Source organism: Marmota monax, unplaced genomic scaffold (assembly GCF_021218885.2).
Source record: "Marmota monax isolate L192 unplaced genomic scaffold, Marmota_monax_Labrador192_F-V1.1 WCK01_AAM20220418_F8-fsc00001, whole genome shotgun sequence".
Taxonomy (NCBI): domain Eukaryota; kingdom Metazoa; phylum Chordata; class Mammalia; order Rodentia; family Sciuridae; genus Marmota; species Marmota monax.
Window position 1 is genome coordinate 56109165 of NW_026693777.1, and position 27529 is coordinate 56136693.

The 27529-nt window shown below is 33.7% G+C and overlaps 2 protein-coding genes across 6 annotated transcripts in view; one reads left to right on the forward strand and one right to left on the reverse strand.

The window, feature by feature from the left end:
* Positions 1-27529, reverse strand: part of Ccpg1 (cell cycle progression 1) — a 67014-nt gene that overhangs the window by 14951 nt on the left and 24534 nt on the right. For 4 of the 5 annotated variants that reach the window (XM_058584824.1, XM_058584822.1, XM_058584820.1 and 1 more), the window contains 5 exons: positions 27267-27362; positions 25114-25365; positions 20291-20412; positions 16061-17466; positions 13788-13885 (listed from right to left, as the gene is read on the reverse strand). In XM_058584824.1, coding sequence (XP_058440807.1) covers positions 13788-13885; positions 16061-17466; positions 20291-20412; positions 25114-25365; positions 27267-27362 — 1974 coding nt within the window. The remainder of the gene's footprint in view (positions 1-13787; positions 13886-16060; positions 17467-20290; positions 20413-25113; positions 25366-27266; positions 27363-27529) is intronic. The other variant, XM_058584823.1, reaches the window with a different exon arrangement.
* On the forward strand, positions 2545-13124 carry Pigb (phosphatidylinositol glycan anchor biosynthesis class B). The gene is made up of 5 exons (XM_046461849.2): positions 2545-3845; positions 4564-4628; positions 9582-9795; positions 11827-12007; positions 12751-13124. Exons 2-5 carry the CDS (start codon positions 4565-4567, stop codon positions 12895-12897), a joined length of 606 nt encoding a protein of 201 aa, XP_046317805.2. The 5' UTR covers positions 2545-3845; position 4564; the 3' UTR covers positions 12898-13124.

Below are 27529 nucleotides of genomic sequence, written 5' to 3' on the forward strand. Positions count from 1 at the left end.
GAAAGAAATATGGTAAAACATTACTACCATTTGAGGAATCTAGGTGAAGGATATATAGAAATAATGTTATTTACAATGAGAAGTTTATAGGAATAGGTGAAGGGTGTATGGGAAAACAAAGTATTATTCACAAAGACATCAGAAAACATCAGATCCTTACAAATATTGTAAAAGATATCTACACAGAAAACTGCAATACATTGTTGGGAAAAACTTATGAAGGCTTAAATAAATGGAGGGATATACCATGTTGGTGGATGATAGATTATTTTAAAGTATCAGTTCTCAAAGTGTTCTGTGTTAGTTGGCTTTTCATCACTATGATCAGAATACCTGTCAAGAACAACTTAGGGAAGTAGAAGTTTATTTTATGCTCACAGTTTGAGAGGTTCAGTCCATAGTCCGCTTACTCCATTGCTTTTGGCCTGAGGTAAGGCAGAATATCATGGCAGAAGGGCATGGTGGAGGAAAACTGGCTTATGGCAGACAGGAAGTGCAGAGAGAAGAAAGAGAGGGGAAGGGTCAGGGCACAACCTGGGTTGTGGGGTAATGCTCCACCTTCCTCCCGTTACTTCCTAGTAATCCATTCAGGTACAACTTTCATCATTGCCTAAAAGCCCCACCTCTGAAACTTTCTGCATTGGGGATCATGCTTTCAAAACAAGAGCTTTTCCAGGGACATTTCTAGATCCAAACCATAACAATCTGCATACTCATTGCAATTCCTATTAAATACCACTAGGCTCTGTGTGTGAGAGAGAAAGAGAGGGAGAAAGAATGAACTGTAAGGCTGATTCTAAACATTTTATTCTTTGGTATTGTGGGGGACTAAACCAAGGGGCACTTAATCACTAAGTTACATCCCCAGCCCTTTTTACTTTTTATTTTGAGACAGGGTCTCCCTAAGTTGCTTAGGGCCTTGCTAAATTGCCGAGGCTGGCTTTGAACTTGTGATTCTCCCCAGCCGCTGGGATTACAGATGGGTGCCACTGTGCCTAGCTGATTCTAAACTTTAAGTGGAATGCAATAGGCCAAGAATAATTGGAGGGGGAAAAAACGTTAGAGGATTTACACTGTTAAATATTAAGACTTATTACAAAGTTACAGTAATTAAGACTACTAAGAAATAGTGTAAGGAAACTTTGTACATCAGATTCACCATTAGGAGAGTTAAAAAAAAAAAAAAAGCAAGCTACCTATCTGAAGATATTAACATTATATATTATCAGCTAAAACCTCATATCTAGATTAAATTGAATAAATACTTAGTTTTCCAAACTAATGGCTTAGACTATGCAGTTCCAGTTCTAAGTATATACCCAAAGGAGATACAGATTAATGGACACAAAAGGATTTGTAAATGAATGTTCATAACAACACTATTTATAATGCTTGAAAATGGGAAGCACGGTGTCCATTAACAGAATAAATAAGGTAGTGTGGAATACACAGTTACATACACTATAACTGTAAATAAACAAACTATAGCATACAAAAACCACACAGTTCAGTCTCACAAGCATGATGATTAAGAGAGACTAGAAACAAAAGTACATATGGTATGATATCATTCTTATAAAATTCAAAAAAGGCAAAACTCACTTATGCTATCAGATAACCCCTTCTTCTTGTGTGTGGTCTAGATTTGTCAATTCTAATGAGTAGCATACAGCAGAAGGGATGGAATGTCACTTCAACAAATGACCGTAGCTTCCATCTTGGGATACATCTTTCTTGCCCGACACCCTGCTGGAAGCTAGTCATTATGTCATGAAATGGTCTTAAGATCCACATGTCAAGGGAATGAACCCTACCAGTAACCCTGTGAGTTCAGAAACTCTTGTCTCTTCCATCCCCATTAAGCTTTCATATGAAACTGCACTCTCAGCTAAAGAGCTCAACTGCAATTCATGAGAGCTCTTAAACCAGAGGAACTCGGCCAAATTACACTTGGATTTTTTACCCACATGAATTATGAAGTAATAAATATTCATATTTTTAAGTTACCAAGTTTTGGGGTAACTTGTTATGTAGTAACAGAAAACATAGTGTTTATTTTCAGAAGTTTACTTAGCTGGGGACATGGTGGTACAGGCCTGTAATCTCAGCTACTCAGGAGGCTAAGGCAGGAGGATACCAAGTTTCAGGTCAACCTGGGCAACTTTTCAAAATTTAAATTAAAAAAAATTAAGGGATGGGTACATAACTCAGAGGCAGAGCACTTGTTCAGCATACATAAAGCCCAGGAATTGATCCCTAACATTGAAAAGAAAAATCTGCTTAAATGCATGTTCTCATAGCAAAAGATCTTTCAAAATGTTTACATTCATATTTAGCTGGTGAAATTGTGAAACATTTTAAAAGTGGCTTTTAGTGCAAGATACTTGCAAAAACCGTACAGCAATATTGGATCTTCAGCAGGTTCAGAAATTGAATCACCATTCTCTTCTTGTTTTTCAGGTTTGTAACTTTGAGTTTGTCTCTAATAATTGATCGTATTTTTTTTGGTCAAGTAAGTAAAAATATATTAAGCTAACAGCTACTTTCTATTTTGACCATTTGTTGTGCTAAAACCTCAAGTTGGATTTTTTTAATCCATTAATATTTCAGAGGCAAATATTTTTTTAAAAAATGCTGTGTGATACATTTTATTAAAAAGACTTTTAGTGTATGCTTTTGGTGCAATTTGCTGTGCTGTTGTATTCCTAGCTGATGTTCAGAAGTCTTTTAAGGCAAAATTTTAAGTATTGAAGAGCCAGAGAAATACTATTCTAAAATATTATTCTAAAGTAATAAAAGTTAAGAATTTTAATGACTTTGACTCTTAATCATGCAGAAACCACACCAACCAAATATTCTATTCTTCAGTCATTTGGTTTGAGATTTTAATCTAATAACTGTACATAATGGCCTTTGGTTGTTTTTAAATTCCCTTTTTCCCACTTAGAAGTTGGTTATGGCTTTGGAATCCTGTCCATATTTTGAAGCCTAATATTCTTTATTAATAGCCAGGTGATCTTGGACAAATTTCCAACTCTTCTTTCTATGGTTCCTTTATCTGGGAATAATTGTGACATTTGTCACAATTGAGTAAGATTAAATGACATAACACATAAAATAATAACAGTTCCTGGCTCAAGTGAGCACTTAATTTTACTTGTTATTACTGTTGCTGTCATTATCTGCTTTGTGCTATGATTCAAATTGTCATGTTTGAAGAGTTTTACCTTAGTAGATAATATGTGACATTGTAAGGTACTAGAGTAAATATAGGTTAATATGGATACCACATATACCCTCTAAAGTTAGTTTTAGGATCCTCTCTATCTCTAATTGGATGTATAACATTACCAAACTGTGTGTGAACATTTATTCACAATCTTTCAGGTTCATCTTAAATCTCAAAAACCCTACTGTTTTTAAAAATAACAAAGACCACGTCAGTACATAGAGAAGAAAAAACTATAGTTGAGTGATTTCATATAGTCATTAATTAAAATTATTAATGTTAACTATTGCCTGGTTTTTAGACTTAAATTCTGATTGAATATCAAGGTTCTTTCAAATTCCCTCATGCCACAGTAATGCTTGACACTAACACATTTTTATTTCTTTTACCTTCAACTATTCCAGTGGACTCTGGTTCAGTTTAATTTTTTGAAATTTAACGTGCTGCAGAACTTGGGAACATTCTATGGTTCTCATCCATGGCATTGGTACTTCAGTCAAGGATTTCCAGTTGTCTTGGGTACTCACTTACCCTTCTTTATTCATGGCTGCTTTCTAGCCCCGAAGAAGTACCAGATACTTTTGGTGACTGTGCTATGGACACTGATAATATATAGGTAAGATTTTATTTGTTTAAGTAGTAAATGTTACCATGAAATTAGTTTCTTTGAAAAGTAAACTAATACATTAACTTTTATGATTTGTTAAGAGATTTTTTTTTGAGAGAAAGAGAGAGAGAATTTTTTTTAATATTTAGTTTTTAGTTTTCAGCGGACACAACATTTTTGTTTTTATGTGGTGCTGAGGATCCAACCCGGGCCGCACGCATGCCAGGCGAGCACGCTACCGCTTGAACCACATCCCCAGCCCAAGAGATTATTTTAAAAGTCAGAAGTAGTAGTAATTATGCTGGTGCACATATAAATACTTCAGATAACCAGGATTATACTCAGTTTTTAATTAGTTGAACAAATTTTATTTCCTTAAAAAATTTAAAGGGCCAGAGAAATATTAAAATGAAAATGTATGTATCTGTATTCCAAATTTGTGTACTACTACTTGACTGAATTGATAACAGAAATCTGTGTTAGAATATAATTGTACTTTATAATTTCACTTCGACATTAAATGTCATGATTAGTTTTGACACATCATAATTACCTTATAACTTCAAAATAACAAGACTAATTCCTGAAGATTCAATCTCCAATACTTAGAAAACATATAGATCATGTTAATTGTGTTTCATTTTAAATACATTAATTTTTCAAATAATCATGTATCATAATAAAATGGTACATAATATTTTTTTCTTAATATCTTTTATTATTATAGTATGTTGGGCCACAAAGAATTCAGGTTCATCTATCCAGTTTTACCATTTTGTATGGTGTTCTGTGGTGAGTGTTTTTATTAAAATAAAAAATTACATAGTAATAGTTAAAAGACAATAATGCTCATTAACTATTATTTATTTTCAACTAAGCTAAATGAGAATTGCTAATTACAAACTAATTGTAATTATTTTTTTTTCCTGTATCCTGTGAAGTCAGATAAAAACATAAGGATATATTTGTAACTGTTTAAACTAATTTTTGTTGCCTTTACACACAAACTATTTACCCCTTTAAGAGTGACTAATGCCTATGCTTTTTTTTTCCTCCCCTGATACTGAGGATTAACTCCAAGGGTACTTTACCACTGAGCTACATCCCCAGCCCTTTTTTTTTTTTTTAATATTTGTTATTTTGAGACAAGGTTTCACTGAGTTACTGAGGCTGGCCTCAAACTTGCGATCCTCCTGCCTCAATCTCCCAAATTGCTGGGATTACAAGCATGCATCATCACACCTAGCCGTGAATATAGTTTTAAAAGAATTCACTCCTGTGATTTTATTTTTGGCCCTTTCTCTATTTTTCCATGAGGTATACGCATTGTAGTTTTTACCTGTGACTTTAAAAATATCTTATTTGACTTAGCTCAAAAAAATCTGAATTTTTGCATTGATTGATTTGGGAAAATTAAGAATTAAAATTTTATTAACTTCAAATTTAATTCAAAGTAAATTTGAATTTACTTTAGCTTCCTTCAAATAGTACAACCTTAATAAAATAATAACTGAATTAGGAGGGAAAGAAATGAATTACCAACTTGGACTGGGACTGGAGACTGGAAAAAACTACGGAGTTACAAATCTAAGTCTTAATTTTACTTAACAAAAAAAGTCCAGATGACCCATTGAGTTAGGTGGCCTTCTTTGACCAAGTACACATCAGCTCCTACAGATTTCAGATGTATGTACTCTCTACTATTTAGATAAATATATACATCTATGTATGTGACTTATATGAAGTACTGAAACCAAACCCTCAAATTTTGTTATTGTAGTCTTACTTCATATACAAATACACATTTGACAAATTTTTTTAAAATATATATATCTTTATTTTATTTATTTATTTTTATGTGGTGCTGAGGATCGAACCCAGTGCCTCACGTGTGTGAGGCAAGCGCTCTATCACTGAGCCACAACCCCAGCCCAGCATTTGGCAAATTTTAATAATAGTGGGTCCATTTACCAGAGGAAGTCTTTTAACAAATCACTTTAGATTTTAAAGTTTTTATTTTTACAGTGACTTGAGCATTAGTTATAATTAAGCATTGTTAGAGTACTGGAAGACAAATGTGTGTGTGTCCCCATCTGTCAATCTGTTTATGGTTTGGTTTGGTTTATTTAGGAATCTGGGTGTTTCTGTGTCCTCTTCTGTGCCCTGTTTCTTATAAAGCATTTACAGAAATGTCAAAGTGTCTGAATCCTCATTCCCAGTCCATAAGTTTGAGTCTTTTAAGTGGGGGGATGCCTGTAATTAGGCCCTATTCTGAGTCTCAAAATTTGAGATAAAATTTGATGAAGGCATGAAAAGACCCCATTTTAATGGATTTTTATCCATTTCTTGGTCTGGGAGTATAGTTCAATTGTAAAGCACTTGCCCAGAAAGCGTGAGGCCCTGGGTTCAATCCCAAGCCCCACAATCACCCTTTCATTAAGTATCTATTCAGGATGGAGACTTAGAAAAACACCTCATCTCCTCACAAGGTGTTCTCTTTTCTCCAGACACATAGAACTAACATTCTAGGATGGGCCCAAAGAATCTCTGATTCCTAGATAATTTGTACTTCCACTAAGAGTCAACAAACCTTTACTGCCAGGAGGTTCCAGCAGGAGCTCACCTAGACAGAAATCTGGACATTCAGGAAACACTGTCAGAAAAATGGCTCTTTGCAGTTCTTGGTGTTTTAAATGATGAAACTTGAAACTTTCCTGACACCTGGAATTGTTATATCACAAATCTGAGCCTTATTCTGTTTGTATGACCTATTTTAACCTTATTTTATATAAAAAAAAGACAACTTTGTCAGCCACTGATGTCTAATAAGCCACTTCAAAACTTAGTGGCTGGACCAGGCATGTTGGCTTGTGCCTGTAATCCCAGCTAATTGGGAGGCTGAGGCAAGTGGATTGCAAGTTCTAGTCCAGCTTGGACAAGGTAGTGAGACATCATTTCCAAAAGAAAAACACTTAGTGGCCTAAAATTCCATATAGTATTATTTACAAGTCTACATTTCATTTGTGCAGTTGTTCTCATCTCTGCTGTGCTCACTTATGCAGATGTGACCAGTTATAGATTGACTAGACAGCTCTGTTGACCTAGGCAGGGCTCTCATATGTCTGGGATCCAGTTGTTGGCTAAGGCTGACAGCTCTTCTGTTCTTTCATCCTCCCATTGGCTAGCTGAGGTCTATGCACTTGGTATATCCAGGATCACTAGAGAGGGATCCCTGGCTCTGAATTTCCATCACATTTTCTTTGCTCAAAGCAATTCAAATGGCCAGGCCAAACCATTTGATAGGGAAATAATGGAACTGAACATAGGAAGAATAATAAATTATAGCAGGTTTTTTTTTTTTTCAGTCTGCAGTAACTTATGTTGCTTAGTCTGAATTTTCCTCAGTCCTCTAGGATTCTATAAACATACCTTCTATGATTGGTTGTGATCTGTAGTGACATGTATAAAATTGTATCTCAAGTTTACCTGTAAAAGGAAAACTCTGGCTTAAAATTGCTGAAATTCTTAGCTTATGCCTCTCCTCTCAAACTAGATACTGATGTTTCTAGTACGTGCTGCCAATTCTGAGTTGGGTATCAATTAGTTTTTAACACAGTGGCCAAGGTAGACTTGCTTCTCTTGGATTAGGCCACTTTGTTTTCTATATTCTGATCTTGTAATTGAAATTGCACATGCACACTGTTTGAATTGTCATTCCTAAGTAGTTTGTTTAAAAAAAAAAAAAATGATCTTCCTCTGCACTCCCTCCTAAAACTCCCCACAAGCAATCACTTAAACATTCTTTTAACAGGTTATTTTGGTATTTACCTCCTTATTTCTAAATAAAATGCTTACAATGCTACCTAATGATCTTTGTTTTGGACATCATCTATTTACTTCTCATTATACAACATGAAAATACAACTTGTTTCCTTAAGAAAGTAGCAACCAAAATTCATCCTAATACCACTGTCCTTACCCAGTACTCTCGTTGTGGTTAAAAGTTCAAAGTCTCACCATTTACCCATACCTGTCCTCTTAAATCCCACTCCAAAATTAAACTACTCTTTCTCTCATGTAATCACTGAAACTAAACTGACCTAACAGCTTTCTCAGGGTATTTGAAAGTAGAAAGATTAACGCATATATTTTCTAATTGGTAGAAAGTAGTAGAGAACATAGTAGAGATTTTTTTCTTAACATTAGGTTTTCTGATAATTCTTGCCCAAACCAGGATGCATCCTTGCCACTCCTCAGTAAATGTGATGGTAATTAGTAATGTACTGGCTTTCCCATCGTTGTCCACTGCCATGAACCATAACTTGGTGAGAAGAAATTCATTAATCCTTGCTGGAGAATAATTGCCATGCTAAATATCCGAAACTAAAGTATGTATGTCAAGCTAAATAATATCTGATTTGGAGGCATGGCTGAATAAAAGGGCCAACTTACACAGGGCCTTCTTATATACTCTTTATTTCTGCATGTTCTACATCCATGGATTCAAACTAGCCAAGGATTAAAAATATTCAGGAAAATGTACTGGCAGACTTTTCATTCTTATTATTCTATAAATCACCATCATCACTATTTCCATAAATAATATGTCACTATTTACACAGTATTAGATATTTTAAGTCATCTAAAGATGATTTAAAATAATCAGGGGAATGTGCATAGGTAATATGCATATCATTTTATATAAGGGACTTCAGCATTTGAGGATTTTTGTTCTTTGGGGAGTGGTATATTCTAACCAGACCCCTGTGGATACTGAAAGAATGTATACTCAAGTTTTTAGATTTGTCCTTGAAAGTAATCAACTGGGATTTAATGGATTTACAGCACTTTTTTTTAACAGAAGTCTGATGAGAATTTGATAAAAACTATGTTACTGTAAAATAAAATGCTCATGGTACAAATATAAATATACTAGTGGTTGGTCCGTAATCACCTAGCCTGTTCTCCAATGGTAAACTATTATCACTTACGCAATTCACCCAGAGATATTCTACATACCTACTTTAAATTAAGAATTTGAAAGCGATGTTTGGCATCTAGTTAGCCAATGTGTGAAGTGAAAGGCTCCATATTTTGAGAGCTAATCACCAGAGTTCATATAAAGTCCCACATCTTCAGTGACTGGCAAAATCTCCAATTTTAAGTCAGGTAAAGCATCATTGATGTGGTGGTGATTACTACTTTCTGAAGCTAGGTCATTTGAAAGTGGATCATTTCAGTGAAAACTATTTTGCTGTATTATTTCAATTTCAGTTAAAAATGCCTACTGAGTGACAAAATCTAGTATCTTATAATATGTATTGAAGAAACTGTTACTTCCCTGTAAAAAACAAACGTGCATCTTAGCGTTTTCATGGCTCACTCATTAATATAATTGTAATGTGTCTAACTCTCCCTTTAATAACTTCAAATTCTGAAGTTCCCTTGGTAAACTTTGATTGTCAGATGATTTGAAAACCCTTAGACTTAAAATCTGCATGTTAGACTCAATAGCCATAAGCTAATATACCACACCACAGTATCTTTTACTAGAAAGATTCAGACCTAGATGACAATACAATGATAGTGAATGGTCACAAAAATTATGACTTACTGCTTATTTTTTGTGTCTACAACAGCATTGCAGTTTATGCCGTTTCCATGAAATTACAAATGTATCTGCAGTTAACATAAGAAACCAAAAGATTGCCAGTTTTACAATTCAATGTACCTATCTTCATATAGGATACTCACTAGCCCACCTGAAAGCATGGAAAAAACCAGCTCTAAGTTTCCTGTTTTTATCAAATATGTTCCTCGCACTCTATACTGGTTTAGTTCATCAACGAGGTACTCTTGATGTCATGAGTCATATTCAAAAAGTCTGTCACAACAGTCCCAATAAATCTTCAGCCTCAGTATTTATAATGATGCCTTGCCACTCTACTCCTTATTACAGGTAATAAAAGTTGTTATATATGTTATTATTGAGAAAATAAAACTACTTTAAAATTCTGATTTCAATTGATCATTGATCAAATGATAAGAAAATTTAAACTTCCACTCATTTATTTACTGTACTTTAAAAATCATTTATTCTATCAATGAAAATCATATTTTTAAATACTTTTTAAAAAGTTTATACTTAAATTTTATTTACACAACGTTGAATTAATCTCAGAACACTAAATTCTAGTTCAGATTTGCATTTGTACTTTTGTCTCAGTCTTAATCCAGTCTTTTAATTTTCTGGAGCATCAGTTGTCTCATCCATAAAAATCAGGGAGTACAATTAAGTGATAGTCTAATGCTTGAATTAAGTATTCCTAGGAAATATAAAATACTAATGTTGCCTTACCGTACAAGGCATTCAAAAAGATATCCATTTGGTCCTATGATTGTATTCCAAGAAGCTATCCTAGTTACCAACAGTCAATAATGGTACAGGAGCAAAGCAACTAGCTTCCCCAAATAAAATTCTACAACTGTTTAACTTAACCGGGCTTCAAACAATCTGGAGTTGATAGTCAATGTGCACATTAAATTAATATCACCATGGATATAATTTTAAGAGAATTTAACATTTTGGAATACTCAAGTGCCAATCATAAACACATAATTTACTAAGTTGGAATTGCCTTGCAAAACCACAGGCTAGATGGAAGCCTCAAGTATTCCTTCAACTTGAGGATTCTTTTCTATACAGTCCTCTCAAAATAAATTTTATATTATATACATTATACATATGCTTATCTACTTACTTACCTATCTATGTACCTATATAGAGATATATAGATATATGCATGCTTAGTGGGGAACATTTGCTGTCCTTCCATGTTCATGTTGGTGGTACAGGAATTCTAGTGGTAACAAGATATTCTCCATATATAATAGGGGTTGAGTCTTTCACTTTTGTATAGTTAATATTATACTTTTCTGTGTGTGGTACTGGGATTGAACCTGGGGTATTTTGCCACTGAGCCACGTCCCTAGCTGTTTGAGATAGGGTCTCACTAAGTTGCCCAGGCTGGCCTGGAATTGTAATCCTACTGCCTCAGCTTTCCTGAGCTGCTGGGATTACAGGTGTAAGCCACCACACCCAGTTTCTCATCTTGTACTTTTTCAAAGCACATCTGAAAAAAAACTAAAAACAGAAGGCCCAGTGCCCATTCCAGATTAAAATTCTCAGGAATTTCTGCTTTTCATCTCCAAAACCATGAGTTATGAAGTAGCAAGTCTTTAATTCAGTTGATATGCATCTCACAGATAAATCTCCATAATTTTACTTCATTTCTAACTGGGTCTTTTTCTTTTTTCCCCCGTTGCCTGCGATTGAACTCAGGACTTGCACCTGCTAGGCAAGCACTCTATCAGAGCTACATCCTAGCCCTCTAATTGAACATTTTAAATCTTTTTATCAAGTTCGGTTTTTTCCTCAGACAATTAAAAACATGGAATTTTGCATGGCCTTAAAGACAAATCCATCTTTTTATACTCTATACCACAATAAAACCATTACTTAGATTGTTAATCAGTGAACATTTGTTGCTCCCTATTAGTAATCTTACATAAGTATGTAAAACTTGTCATTTAAAGATGTAATCCATCCTCTTTCAGACCAGAAAGGCAAGAAAGCAAAAATTCCTTTTCATTATTAACTACTTTCCTACCTTGCCCAATAAGCCTAGAGAATTACTGTATAATGAGGTAACTCACCTGATCCCAAAGAATATTTGGATTTTTGGAACAGTACTCTGCTGCTAAATTATTTACTTTGTTCCTTGAAATGGGAGTTTCATGTTTAAGTTTGGACTTGTTGTTTATGCCGTGGAGAATCATGTTCTCCATGTTTGGTAATATGTATTAAGGACTTCCTTCTTCACATTAATTGGAATTGCTGACTGTTACATGCTATATCTTAAGAGTAACAGAAAACATTCACCATGTCTTTTAACCTCTTGTAAATATTATGATAACATTTTTCTCATAGCCATGTGCACTGTCCACTTCCAATGAGATTTCTCCAGTGTCCCCCAGACTTGACTGGGAAAAGTCAGTATCTTGATGAAGCAGATACATTCTACCTAAATCCCTTAATCTGGTTACATAAAGAGCTTCCTGATGATGCATCACTGCCTACTTACTTGATCATCTTCAATGTTTTGGAGGAGGTAAGTAAACATGAAAAAGAAAAAAAACTCAGTGTTTTTATTCAACCCCAGGTTTAGCAAACACACAGGTAAAAAAATAACATAAGCTATTTTATAGTCTTTTTCAACCCCCATATTCCATAATTTGTCTTTTTCCCAGTCAAAATCAGCCCCAGTTCTAAAACTGTCGAGGTATGTTTGTTATTATAAGTTAATTCTTTTATTAAAGGAATCTTGTTTTATTCTGAGTGAATAAAGGAAATGTGTTGTTATATATACACAATTTTGTTCTTGATGGCTGAGTAAAAACTCTTGTGTCCTTTTCAGGAAAGTAGATGGAACTGGAGATAATCATACTAAGTGAAATAAGCCAGACTCAGAAAGTCAAGGGCTATTATGTTTGCTTTCCTTTATGTGGCTGCTAGAGAGAAAATGGAAAAAACACAAGGGTAGGGGAATCTCATGAAAATATAAGGGAGATCAGTAGAGGATGCGGGCCAGGGAAAGGGAGAAGAAGAGGGAAAGGAGAGGTACTGGGGAATGAAATAGACCAAATTGTGCTGTGTGCATCCATGAATACAACACAATGCATCCCACTACTTTATATAATTATAATGCACCAGTAAAAAAAATTTTAAAAAAGAAATATTGTTTTATGAAGCAAAATGTTGCAGAGGAGCGATTAGAATGGACAGTTCTAAAATTCTTTGAAACAGTACAACAAAATGTAGCCTTTATTTACTTAAACATTTATTTACTTCTAGGAAATAAGTACTTTCCTAATTTCAAGAAATTATGAGAGAACTGCTGTTTTCTTCCACACTCACTTGCCGGAGGGTCGAACTGGAAGTCACATATATGTCTATGAAAGAAAACTTAAATGGGGAAATCAACAGAAGATGAAATTCTAAATTGTGTTTACAGCTTCTCCAGAGAAACTGACATTTCTGGGTAGAAATATTCAGGTGCTCCTAGACACTTTAGTCAACACCAAGTTTAACTCCTGGAATTTGCAAAAAGCCACTGTGGATTGCTTTACCAAATATCACTACTGAGAAATTGTATAAAATATCACAGAATAAGAAATCACATATTAATGCAATGCCAGATTTTAAATAAAGACCTTTAGTTTTCCTCATGGTGTAGTTTTATTATTTCTTCCATAATATTCAGATGTGCACAAAATTTCACAAGAGAACAAGTCAGCAAGCTCTTAAGAGGGCAGCAAATTCTTCACAAGTGAACAGGCTCTTGAACCCACAAAAAGACAAGAAGTGTAAGATTATAAAATGTTAAGAGATGAAATCCCATCACAATGTACTTTCTATTACTGCAAAACTCTAACACAATCAGTGTTAATTACACTTTGTCACATATGAGACGAGCTTGCTTTAAGCTCATACACTGCTAGGAAGTCTCATTTTATGCACAAAATCTGTTGCGTGCCTGGTTTCTTTAATGAAACTTTTTTCCAGTGCAAAAAAAAAAAAAGAGGAAAAAACGTTCAACAAAGCTAAACTACTGGAATATGCAGGTTAGTAAGCTGTTGATTGATGCTTCTGTGTAATAATATAAATACAAAGCGACCAAAATGAACTTTTAAAAATGAAAGACACTGTCATCTTGATAATTTGATCTTAGTTTAAACACCAGATATTGTAGAAAGCATCCATGTCTCTCTGAATTTTCTAATTTAACTTAATCATGAATCAGTATTTAGGATCAAAAGGTAATTGCCCCAATTCTATTTCAAGATTTGCCATGTGTCTTCCATTAGTGCGACCATATTTATGCCATTTACCTTCCCTTTTATAAGGCTGTGGTTGAAGGTGCTTCTGCTCTTGTTTTCGATGCCTGGAGTTTTCAATATTTACCATACGTTGCTTTCTATCAGGTCGACTGAAAGTAGTAAACACATTTTTCATCTATGTTAGAGTTCAATTTATTTAAATAAAAACCAATTTTAATGTTTTTCTCCATTAATCTATCTGAACATTCTGCAAAAAGATGTTAATACAGTATAATCCTATTATGTCCATACTATAAAGCAGGGGAGAGGGAGTTCAGTGAGTATTATACATTTTTTTACCCTTTAGAAAGCAAAAACAGACAAATGTAACTGTACTGACAAAAGGGAAAATACTGAGGAGATAATAAGAATAGAATGTGACAATAAAATAATGAGATGTGTTTCCATTATTTTCCTCCTCTCCAAAAAAAAAAAAAAAAAAATCAATCCTCCCCCATTGGCTTCATCCCTCACAGAAATATACACACATCTCTTACCAAAAGAGGCTCTTAACTTTTTCTTTTATAGCAAAAATTCACAACATCTGCATTTCTTCCCTCAGTTTCCATGAGCAGGTTTCTGTCACTACATTATGGCAAGTCCATAATGCTATCCTGGGCACTCAATTCCCAAACCAAGAAATATTTTCAGTCCTCAACTTTTAAAGCATTTGACGCAATTTAAATATTACTTTTACTTGGGTTTTCATGATTCTATTCTGTAGTCTCGCCCTTCTCATACTTCTCTACAACCGCACCGATGTTGGTGTTCCCCAAGGGTCTGATAAATACCTCCAGTGGAGACTGTCTTCACACACACACACAGACACACAGAGAGTTTGGGCCAGAAAGGCAGAAACATTAATTGACTGCCAACTAATCCTCTCTAATTGATGTCAATAGATACCTTCACAACTTTTACAATGTGCCCAAAAGCACATTCCTGCATTCCATATCTGAGTGATATCACTATCCACAAGGTAGCCCATCCCAGAAATCTAGAAGTCATTGTTACTTTCTACTTATCTTGCACAAGAAATAACTATTTAACTATTTACCTACTGTGTAACTGTCTTTACTCTTTATATCTTAGTTCTAATACTCATCAGCTCCCAACTATTATACTGCATTCTAGCTTCACACCTTTCCAATGAATCCTCCAGGCTGCTGCCAGTAATCTAGAAGGTCATCTAATTAATCTATAATTCCACTCTACTTCAAAATTCTTCAGAAATTCTGCATATCCTGCAAGACAAATCCTTTAGCATAAAACAAGGCCATCATGATCTTTTTTTCATCCCCCCTGCACTACCTTGCTTCACATTTCCAAGGCTTTTCAAGTGAAAACTCAACAAGTTTATTTCCAAGGCCACCTCATCATGAAGCTTTTCCAGACATCTCCAGACACCTGAGGCCACCATATACGTGCCTCCATATCTTCATTTAATTTTCTGTATCTGCCTAGCTTGTGAGCTTGTTTACATTAAGAAATTTTCAATTTGTTTCCTCAAGACAGCATCCCAACACTTTGCTCATTACAACACTAGATACTGAATAACTAAAGACAACATCAGTCTCATTATTTTATAGACACATTACATTTATTCATAAAAACATATAGATATATGTATCTCAAAGGTAAAAAGTGAAGCTAACATTTCAGTATTAGAGTTTCATGTTACAGAATAAAAAGCAGATAAACAATGGATTTAAAAGTTATTATGAAGTATACACATTAGAATTTCTGGCTTGCTGAGTTTGCCTCTTTGATCATGCCACTACCCTTATAAATAATTCTGTAGTAAGTATTACATATAATAATTAAGTTGGAATATGAAATGGACAAATGACAACAGGTGGGGCACTATAATTGTTACATATGTGAGCTCTTCTGATTTCAGAGTAAAATTTGTGTTGTTCGCTCCTAGCTTCCTAAGGTGAATAAAGAAATTAAAGGAAAATAATTCCACTTAAGGTAATTATCTTTTCATATCAACTATACTAAAAAGAAACATAATTAGCCAAAATAGGATTTCTATATCCATAACTAATTTTTAAGATATAAATCAAACCATCTTTTTAAATCAGTGATTGTTATATTAAATTTTCAGTTTTTAATACTTATAAATTTAAAACTATATCTTTCAATTTATTCTAAATTTTCAGGAATAATAAAGCATGTCTTTTAGAAATAGTAACCTAAGAAACTCATCAAATGATAAAAATGCTACCACAATATAAAATTATTAGAAACTATTATAATAACATGGTTTTATGTAAACCGACCTGGGTCCATATGGAGGGGGAAAAGTATGACCAAAGAAGTGTCTATATATATATCCATCCAGCTTCTCAAACACTCCTTCATTATCTACTTGATATTCCTTCATGTCTTTAAGATAATCCTTAACATCATTAACAAAGTCCGTGAAAAGCTTCTGATCATGGATAAAGACACCATTTAGGAAAAACTTGTTGATGAATTGATCTAGTTCTTTCCAATGATGAAAAGCATCCAATTCTTTTAATAAGTATCTTTCAATTAACTGTCTAAATTCATCAATCCTTACAGGATTCATCATTACCTTAAAAGGATTAAGGGATTCTTGTTGAGCATATTCAAATATACCAGAACAAGCCTTTCTGAGATAACTTCCCCTACAGTCATCATGCTCAGCACTGCACTTCTGTAAATTTGTATTTTTTCTAAATTCTTCAAAGTGAGTTGGCTTCTCTTTCCTTCCTTCCCTTTGCAGAGTAGGGCCTCCACGATTCTGGTCTTGCATAGGTGCCTTATTCTGTGGATGTAAACAGTCACGAAAAACTGTTCTTGGTTTTTCCGCTGTTTCTTCTCTTGGAGCACTAAATCTTTTGTTGCCCTTTTCATCAAAGATATTCTTGGTGGTATCTTTGAAATGTCGGAAAGTGGATTTAACTGAATCTGAAAACTTTTTCAGATTTTCCTTCACAGCTTCTTTAGCCTGCTTAATTTTTTCTTTATGATGCCTCACAAACTCCTTGGTAGAATTCTTCATGGCATCGAATGTTTCCTTAACCGTTCCCAAAAATGTTTCTTTTGACTTATTCTTAGCCCTGTGGTTTCCTCTGCTACCTTTCTTTTTTCCATCAGTTTCTTGTTTTCCATTCTGATCTTTTGCCTCAACATACAGTCTTTCCCACAAATCAGAACGCTGCTGTTCAAAGTTTAGTTTCTGCTCCAGCTCAGTGAGTCTTTCCTGTAAGACTGCTATTTCCTTTTTTTCAGTCAATATATTGGGAGAATCTAAGTTGTCTTGTGACTGACTCGTGCTTAACTGCTGAAGTTCCACCCTTAAAGTCATTGCTATCAGTCGTTCTCTCTCCAGTTCTCTCTTTAGCATCTTAGTTTCTGCCAACAGAGTCTCCCTTTGACTAAGGAAGCTGTGCACTTTCTGTTTTTCCTCTTCTAAATGCTGCTTAAGTTTCTGATTTTCTGTAACTAATTCAGTATTTCTTCCTTTGTCTTCCAATATTCTAATCTGTTCTCTTAACTTCATTAACTCTTCCTGTAATGCAGATATGGCTTTCTCTTCCTTCTCCAGAGATATTCTTAAATACTGATTTTCTGTAGCAAGACTCTTTTTCTGAGTATCAAAGGATATCTTCTCTGATTCAGTAAGAGTCCAACACCTTGCAAGGTTTTCTTTCAATGACTAAATTTTTTTGAAAGAGAACAAAAATGTCAAGTGTTTTAAAAGCTGCAATTAAATCTTTAAATACATCCTATTAACTTTAGTGTCTTTATTTCTACAAGTCCTGTGTCCTGTGTACTATTTCAACAGTATAAAACTAGAAATCACTAAATTTCATATAAAAGAAAATGCAGTGCAGAGAATTATATCAAATTAAGAAAAATAGTATGGTGGAAGAATTTATAAAGACAAGGAAAAGTTATCTAGAGCTCAGTTAATCCCTAAATATAAGACCAGCAGAGTAGAATAAAGGAATAAGGACATACGGGGGACTGAACTGGAGCAAATTATAGTTCATGCTTATATAATTATGTGAAAATGAACCCTGATTTTATATATAACTATAATGCACTAATAAAACAAATAATAAATGGCTATCCTTTCCTGTATGGGGAAAAATATATATAAGCAGCCCGAGATATAGCTCAGTGGTAAGAGTGCTTTCCCAACATGTCTGAGGCCTTGTGTTTAATCCCCAGCACTGCAAAAGAAAGAAAAAATGAGGAGTGCCTCTGATTGAGGCTTCTCATAATAATATGAAGTTCTTACTGGCTTCAAGCAGCATTTATATGTTAGAAGAAACAGAGTAGTCTATTTTTTGAATACAGGATGCTCTCCAAAAAAAAAAAAAATCCTAAAGAATATAGATAAGACTAAGGGTTTTTCCATTTCTTAAATTAAGAAAGTTATCTTTATAAAAAGTAACATGTCATCTAGAGCTGACTTAAGGCTTCCAAAAATTGAGTTTGTAATATATGATGGCACACTCCTACTCAGAAGGCTGAAGTAGGAATATCATAAATTGGAGGCCAGTGTCAGCAATTTAGTGAAACACTGTCTCAAAATTTTGAAAAAAAAAAATTTAAAAGCTGGGTATGTTGCTCAGTGGTACAGTGTTTGTCTGGCATTCACAAGGTTCTTGGTTTAGAAACACTTCAGATATTCTTAGTCCTAGTTGAAACATTTTAATCCTATAAAAACATTTCTAGATAAGGGCAGAATTCTACAAGCACTGAAGGACAGACTAAATCTCTGAAATATAAGTCATTTCCCGAATTTCAAGTCACTAAAAACCAGATTACAGTTAACTCTATAATCTGTACAAATTAACTCTGAAGATTAATATATAGATTAATGTAACTCTGAAATCAGCACCCTTTGACAGGTCAATCAGGTTTATAGAATTCTACTGTAGCTAAGCCTGGTGGCACACACCTGTAATCTCCAGCTACTCTGGAGACTGAGGCCGGAGGATAACCAGTTCAATGACAGCCTGGGAAATATAACAAGACCCTGGCTCAAGATAAAAAAAAAGTGGGGAAGGGTAGGAAGGTAGCTCAATGATAAAGTACCCCTGGATTCAATCCCAAGCACTAAAAAAAAAAAATCTATGTGTAAATCTACAAAGTGATATCTAACTTTGGCTTAATTTACTATAGACATTATGGCTAATCCTATTTGAATCAGACAATAATCATAATCTAATTTAACAAGAAAAAGGATGGAAAAAAGCTCAATAGAATAATAGCATTTTACATTTGAAAAATAATTGAAATGGTTGCTTCACTGTTTAACTCAATCTTCAAATGACAAATTAAGATTTTAAATTCAATCATAATTATTTCATCTGCTCTACCTGTCTGAGACAACAAATTTCATCTACCCAATAGCACTAGACTATGGAGTAGAAGAGCCCTATGTAATGTAATCTTTTATTGCACAAACACAGGAAGCCACAGGGGAACTGAAGAATTCAGCATTCCTCATATATAAACTTGATCTTGAAATTAAGTGATTGACAAGTAGAGATTCGGGGCAGGTCTTCCAAACAGCTTCAACACTGGAACCACACTTAATAGGAAACGAGATCTGAAAAAATTCTCTAAAGACATATGTCCTGTAAAAGCCAATGCCATCCTCCAGAACCAGAAACTAAAAAAATGGCACCTTGTTAAATACTTGGAAAAACTGCACCACTGAAAATTCACTTTAGCAGTACTCCCTGAAAGATACAATTTGAACATAAACCAGGATTCTGTCTTTCCAAGAAATGTAATCATAAACCTATAAAGTACACGTACATAAACTATAAGGGAGATATGGTGGAATGGATGGAAAAATCAACAGCTTAAATTTTCTATCCTGAGTTTACTATCATTCCTTTACCACCCTTCCTAGGGAAGAACAAAATATGAAACCAACTATTTTTCTTAACCTCAAAAACCACCTAAGGTGTCAGGTAAGGAGACAGAATTGACTGTATAGTCCTGTTGAAGTTAGGTGAATTTTAGGTAGGAAAATACACATGCCCTCCATTCTGTCAGATCTAACAACAAAAACAGTTAAAAATACTGGCCATTTCACCCAACAAAGAAGATCCTGGAGCAGCTATAAAGCCCCAGCTCTTGAGAATATTTTACTGAGCTCTGTGAGAACAATGTTAATAAAGTTGTGTGTACGCAAAATGTGTGCGTGAAAAAAACATATATCTCGAATGTCAATTTTAAATGATGCTATTTTAATACAACAGTTATGAAGAAAGGCCTCTGAAATTAGAGACTTGGAAACAAATAGCTCTCCTTACCATCTATAAAATGAACTTAACGCTTGCTTAAATCACAATATTGTTATAAAAAATAAGAGATACACAGTGCTTTCCTGATAATGACTAAGATATAGTAAGTACTTAATAAACAATTACCAATATTACTAATTTTCACTGTACTTTTTATTTAAATAGTACAAATACTAACAATTATTTTTAATATTTTTTAGTGGTACACACCTTAGAATCTATAAAAGGTCCTTGTTTCTTTTGGCATTGAGAAAGATAATCCTTCATATCATTCAGTTCATCTTCGTGTATCTTTCTGACTAATTCTTGGTGTTTCTGAATCTGAATTGTGCCTAAAATGAAAAATTTTTATTAGAAGCATGAAACATTATGATCACCAGTATTTTAAAATATAGAAAACATTTCATCTAAATATAATCTGTCTCTAAATCTAGATAAAATCATTTTTCAAAGTGTTAGCATTTTGTTTCTTTAAAAATCCAGATTTTTTATAAACATGGAATAAATATGATATCATTCATCAAATGATGATGGAGGTTAGTTATAATACAAACCAGTCGAAATAGTCAATGTATTTAGTATAGATCCAGGAACATTTAAGCAGTTCACTAGCCTTTTGATTAAAATGAACACACCAGCCTACATTTACTCTAACAAGCAATAATTTATTAAACATTCTTACTATATTGAAGACATTCAGATTTATCGTTTTGTGGGTATCTTTAAGTATGTAAATTATTCAAAATCCCTTTACACAGAGAAATAAACAATTGGTAGTGTTTTTTCCACAGGTTAAAAGTAAACATGAAAACATAAAATTTCTATGTGTGTCTCTCTAATATGCTGCCTAAACGATACAACAAGCCCAAAAAGTACATCATAGAAAACAACTGTCTGGTACCTACCATTCTCAAAGCCAAATCTTTTAAGAACTCTGCAATGGTTAAATCTGTAGTGGAGTACCACTGTCCCTATCCCAGCAATGATAAAGGAAGACTCCTTTATTTTCACCCTAAAATCAAAATGTTATTTTGCCAAGACATGCTGTTCACATGCTCCTACAAACTTCATGCATGGACAAAACAAAACAAAACACTAAATCAAAAATAGGGCAAAATGCATCCAGCAGCATTAATATTACTGAGTGGACATACCATTATGAAGAGACGTCATACAATTTAAAAATAAAAGGATATAATGGTAGTTTACCGTGTTTTCCCCTCTTTACTGCTACAAAAATTATTTTAAAATGTCTTCATCTTGAAAAATATCAAAAACTTTTAACAACTTACAGATAACTGTTGGATAGTATAAACACTATATGAAATATGAATATGAAATTCTGCACTGATTCATTTATTTTTAAGTTTTGTTTATAGAATTCATTGTTTCAAAATGACTCAAAAGAAATTCAGGGTTTTTTAAATGTTGAAATACTCTTATTTATAATACCCAGAATAACCAGAAAACTTCTATTTTAAAGAGCTAACCAGACGAATTCCTTTGTCCACTGGAAAATAACCAAAAACCATAGTGAGAGTTGAATGTGAGATATTATTAACATAGAATATGCTTAATGACTGTCTTAATGTGGTCCTTTAATCTCACTAATCACTGGGGCTTTTCTCCTTGCATTTTCAGCTGCCTACCCATAAAGTATTCCCTCTTCAAGATACTATCTTTGGCATAGTCATGTCTACAAACACTACTTTTCTCAACACATTAACCCACTGTCAGTTTTTCTGTCATTCATGTTAAGACAGCTCAGATACAGATACAGTTGCAATCTCTGACCTGAGCTTCTAGCCAATAATATCCAGGTGCCTATTAGGCACAATTCTGAGGGCCTCTTTATAGTAGAAAAAAAGTTAAACTTTGACACCTACTTCAACCATTCTAGAATTAATCTGAGTAAAAATAATCCAAACTATGCTTACCACCTATTTATCATCTAGCAAACCCTTTCTCATTAACTCCCAATTCCAAAAACGAAGCAGCTAGCACATTTCTTAGAATTTAATAAACTTACTATCCAGATTCAAAGTCCTATCTTCTATTACTCTTTCAGTGTCCTTACTTTATTAATCCCTCTATCCCCACTGTCACTATAGTTTTCAAGGCCCTTATCATCAAATATTTGGATTACAAAACTCCTAGAAGTTCTACTTTGTCCCATACCATTTATCTTCCTGTACTTTTTCTTCTTCTAACAATATCACTGTCAAATCACTCAATAAATCAAATCAAACTCTCCTACCCAGATTCCAAGATGTGATACAATCTAGTATCACCCCACCTCTCCCATTATTTCTAAACAACTATTCCATAGTTCAGGCAATCCTCCATTGTTATGAAACCAAAAAGTTTATTTTTTCTGCAAGTTATGAGGTTCTCCATTACTAGAATGTCTCACCTTCCCTTCTGCCCATCATAAGCTTGCTAAGACTAACCCAATTTAAATCCTACCACCTCTAGGATGACTAAGTAGGTATAGCCTTTGAGCAGTAATTCATTTCTGTTATAACTTAGCATCCAGTTGTCTGCTGAAGAACTGAACAGCCTATCAATACTTAAAGCAACTCCATGAGAAAACCAAATCAAATGAACTCCACTGATAATTTAGTGTATAGTCTGCAAGTAAAGATAAGAATAGGGAAGCTAAGTCCATCATAAAGATATAATCATCTTTTATTAATTTTAGAAGTACTTTCAGAATTTGAGTCATGGCCAAATACTTGGAGTACAGTGTTTTACTATCCTGAGCTTTCTCTTTCTTCTAGTATACATGAGACCCTCCACTTTATATGAAGCCAAAGCTGGTGAGTGTGTTTAATGAGACTCACTTAGTACTTAATTTCTGTTAAATGATTACAAAGTAAATAACTGATTATGGAATGCAAATGACTTCACAGTGGATGGGAAATTCAAAGTAACTCTAAAATCAACTCCAAAAGAGTGCTGAGATCATGCCAGAACTTAGAAAATAATACTTGTCCTTTAAGTAGTGACTTTAAAAGTTCATTCAGGTTAGATCTTATATTTTTATTAAATCAATTTTCATTACTATATAGACCTAGATTGAAGTTTTTCATATTTTGGAAAGACTAATATGAAAATACAGAAAAATGTTTTATCAATTGCAATTATTCAAGTAAATTTTACCAGTAACAAAATTTTAAATAACAAGGAAGTAATTTCTCACATTTTAGTCATTGATGGATTTTTATTTGATTTATTTATTTATATGTGGTGCTGAGAATCGAACCCAGTGCCTCACATGTGCTAGGCAAGCGCTCTACCACTGAGCCCCAGCCCCAAAGATACCATTGAATGAACAAAGATGACTCTTTCTTTTTTTTTTAGTTGAATTTCTCACTTTTGAAAGGACTCATCTCTAAACTGAAATTTCTACAAAATATTTAAAGGTCATGCAATTGTCCAAATTAACATTTAGAAGTCACTATCCAATTTTTGCTTTTAGTAAGAAAAAAAGATTAAGACCTTCTCCTTTGTTACCTTCATGTTTACCTGTAGGGAGAAAAAATCATAACTCAAAAACATATTGATATATTTACTCTAGTTAGCCAATAAAGTATATATTTCAAATCAAATCTCATTACAACAAACTTCAAAAGAGCATACAAGTTATAGAACCTCAATATTAAATTCAAGCAGGCATCCATCAGGAAGCTAAGTACCTATTTTTATTAACACAGAATCAAATACAAGAAACAACAAATTTTACTGACTGACTTTATACAAGTATTGATTGTTTTCATTATATTATGTTGACATTAAGTTTATTCTAACGTTATAAATATCTTTTCCACAAATCAATAAACTGTACTTGCAATTCTTCAATTTTTTGCATTAAAAACATATTACTAGAAGGAACTAGCAAAACAAAGTATGGATTACATAGGCAAAAAAAATCTAAAAGAAGTTAATATAATGCAAACTAAAATTTGTGAAACTAATGAGATCTAAGACATTTCTTTAAAGTATACTCCTCCCAAAATCCAGTAGAGCAAAGGGTAGGAACACTCAGTTCTTAAATACTCCTGTCTCTGTACTAAAGAAATATATCTTAAATAAGAAAACAGTGAGACTCCTAAATGGAAAAGAAAAAATAACCAACATCACATGCAACCACTTCTTCATCTGACCCAAGAAACACGTAAAGGCTTTGAATTAATAAGATAATCAACAGCCAGGCATGGTGGCACACGCCTTTAATCCAAGGAACTCAGGAGGCTGAAGGAGGATTTCAAGTTCAAAGCGTGTCTCAGAAACTTGGCGAGGCCATAAGCAACCTGGTTGTAACAAAAACCAAAATATAAGGCTAACCTACAAGATAAAAATTTTTCAACTAATGTGAATCACAAAACAAAAATTAATGTCACAAAATGACAATTGCATTAAACCTCAAAATAGAAATGATGAGCAATAATTATTGGGAGACTTCAAATGTAACTACTTCAACTATGATTTAAATAATCTGTAATAGCAAATTAAAATGACTTGCCTCATGGTGAGCATTTCAATTTTTTTTTATTTTTATTTTTTTTTTTTTGGTGGTGGTGCTAGGGATCAAACCCAGGGCCTCATGCCTTCTAAGCAAGCACTCTACCACTGAGCCACATTCCCAGCCCCAGCATTTCAAATTTTTAATCTTCTAATCTTTTTACTTAAGAAAAGTCATACATGTTAATAATTGCTTTTTTTTTTTTACTTGAAATGCAGTCTGACTTTGTTGTCCAATCTGGCCTCAAATAAACCTACTGTGTCAGCCTCTCAAGCACATACTACCACACCTGGTTCTTACATTTCTTAATAACTACTGGCTCATTTAAGTGAAAATAGTTTAATGAGATAAGCAGCACATCTCCACTTTCCAAATGAAAAAACTGAAATACAAACAGGCTGCAAGGTCATCAGCTTAATAATGACAATGAAAACAGATCTAGGATTCCTCAATCGTCTTCTATTTATAATGGCATCAGTTAACGTATAACACATTTTCAAATACTTACCATAGAAATGTCCAAATCCCATGCTGACTGCAATCACCAAAGCAAGTACAACACACTTATTGAGACCACTACTGAACTGGCGTTTACTCATCTCCTTAGAAGGTTCATTTTCCTGTTCAGCAGGCAATCGTTCCTCAGATTCTGAAGTGGAAATAGTCTTCTTCCTAGCTCGGCGTCGTCTAAAGGCAGGACTAGGTTGATTACTGGTTTCATCACTACTTGATTCACCATCACTAGGCTGAGATGAAAATACTATTTTAAAAAGAAAAATGTTGGTATTTACGTATTAAAACTTTTAGAAAAGCTTTCCCAATAAATATGACTTAGAATAATCAATGCTATCCCTACATGCCTTTTTACATGAAATAGCAAACCAAACAACACAAAAACAATTTTTCAATCTATCAACATAAAGTGAAAGCATAAAAATCCTAGAATGTGATACACAGAAATTTGTTAAAACATATTGCTCCATACCTTGAAATACTGGTTAAAAAAAAAAACAAAAAAACTCCCCCTGGCACTTCATACTTTTATTCTCATAGCCTATTAAATTTCATTGCTATGGGATGCATAAAAAAACAAGTACTAATTCTGAAAGAAAAAAAATCATCTCTCTTCATTCATTTTTTTAAATATATATATTTTTTAGTTGTAGGTACACACAATACCTTTTTTTTTTTAATGTGGTGCTGAGGATCAAACCTAGTGCCTCATATGTGCTAGGCAAGCTCTCTACCACTGAGCCTCAACCCCAGTCCTCTTCATTCATTTCTTAAATTCAACAGTTTAAGGAACCCAGGAACATATACAAGCAGTCCTGTGATTCACAAAGTATAACTACCACCAAAAATTTCCTGGGTCTATCTGGCACCTACTTTCAATTCCATCTACTATCCTAAATCAAGTTCAAAGCACTACAGTTTAACACAGGTTTCCAGAAGTCAGATGAGCCCTTCCCTTCCACTGCCACTCTTACTAGAAGGTTATTAATTTCACCCTCTAGTAAATATGTCAGCATGAGGAAGTGACACAACAGCTATCTCAGATATTAAGGACTTCTTTATGAAAGGATAGCATAGAACAACGAATCAGGAAAAGAAAAACTATACAAAAAATTTTTAAGACCAAGAAAACATTTCCTGGAAACAGCAGCTTCAATTTTATTTTTCCAAATGCTTAATATAACACTTTTACATATTTCAAAACAAACTATTTATTAACACAGAAGATAGATACATCATTCAGTAATGATTTCTACAGGCTGGTTGGAAGTAAAGGAAAGCACTAAAAGTAAGGATAAAATTGAACTTGAGTTTAATACAAAAAGCTTCAAAACAACAGTCATGCTTTAAAAAAAAATAAAATAAAACAGTTCTTTAGAAGACAGGATATCCATGCCACAGGAAAGCTGATTTGGTTAGGCAATGCTTTTTTTAAAAAATAGATCATGGGGGATTCAGTTCACTTTCACATAACAACAAACACAAAGACCAAAGTCACTACTGAATGAACAAATACTCCTAATATTTAGTGATACAGATGCCACTGAGAAATCTTTTGGTCATGCCCCTTATGCCCATCATGTTTATCTGTTTATTCTTGATCACTAGTTTTTCCAAGATGCCGTCACCTCAAGCGTGAGGTTACATTTCTTGGACAAAGTGAAAAAAGGGAAGATTTAAACAAAGCATTACATAATACAAAGGCATTCATGTTCATGGTTAGAATATTTAAATCAGACTTTTGACTCAGAATGATAATAAGTAAATGTAAAAACAAACTGTCAAAATTCCCTGAATAAATTTTGAATACTACCATTAACACATACTGCCTTCATTATGTATTCTAACAAACCAACTTAACCCACATTCAGGTCTTTATCTAATGCTTCCATCTTTTCCACCTATATACATAACAGCTGAAATATTCTGATTTCTAAGCTTTTAAAGCATAATTTGGCCCATCGTCCAGGATGCAAGCAATGCAAAAGGCATGCAATAAGCTCAGTCAGCTTTTTTTATAAAATCAATTTTGAACACCTGTTTAGGGTATCACAGATTATAACAGGTATCTTTGAAGCACATAGTAAGTAGTAAATGTGACTAGACACACTCAGCTCTATAGAAGCTGATCAGATTTAGTCACACCACCTTGGAAAGTGAGTTGGCTAGGAACATGGTGTTTCAGCTGATCATCCCATCCCATTATGCATTCAGGAATCTTCCACAGCTTCTCCCACCATCTTTCTTTTGTGAATAAATAGGGAAAAAAGATGTATAAAGCTTTATTATAAAGAATAAAGAAAATAAATAATTGAAAATATTTATCAAAACATTGTGCTAACTTAAAATCTAATATCATGCCTTTTCAAAAACATATATACAATACATACATCTCTACAGCTACCAACTTG

Excerpts from the sequence above, each read along its gene's own strand:
- Pigb (XM_046461849.2), top strand. The coding sequence starts at position 4,565 with ATGTTGGGCCACAAAGAATTCAGGTTCATCTATCCAGTTTTACCATTT. Across the intron at positions 9,796-11,826 it reads CACTCTACTCCTTATTACAG|CCATGTGCACTGTCCACTTC; the intron begins GTAATAAAAGTT and ends TTTTTCTCATAG. Across the intron at positions 12,008-12,750 it reads TCTTCAATGTTTTGGAGGAG|GAAATAAGTACTTTCCTAAT; the intron begins GTAAGTAAACAT and ends ATTTACTTCTAG.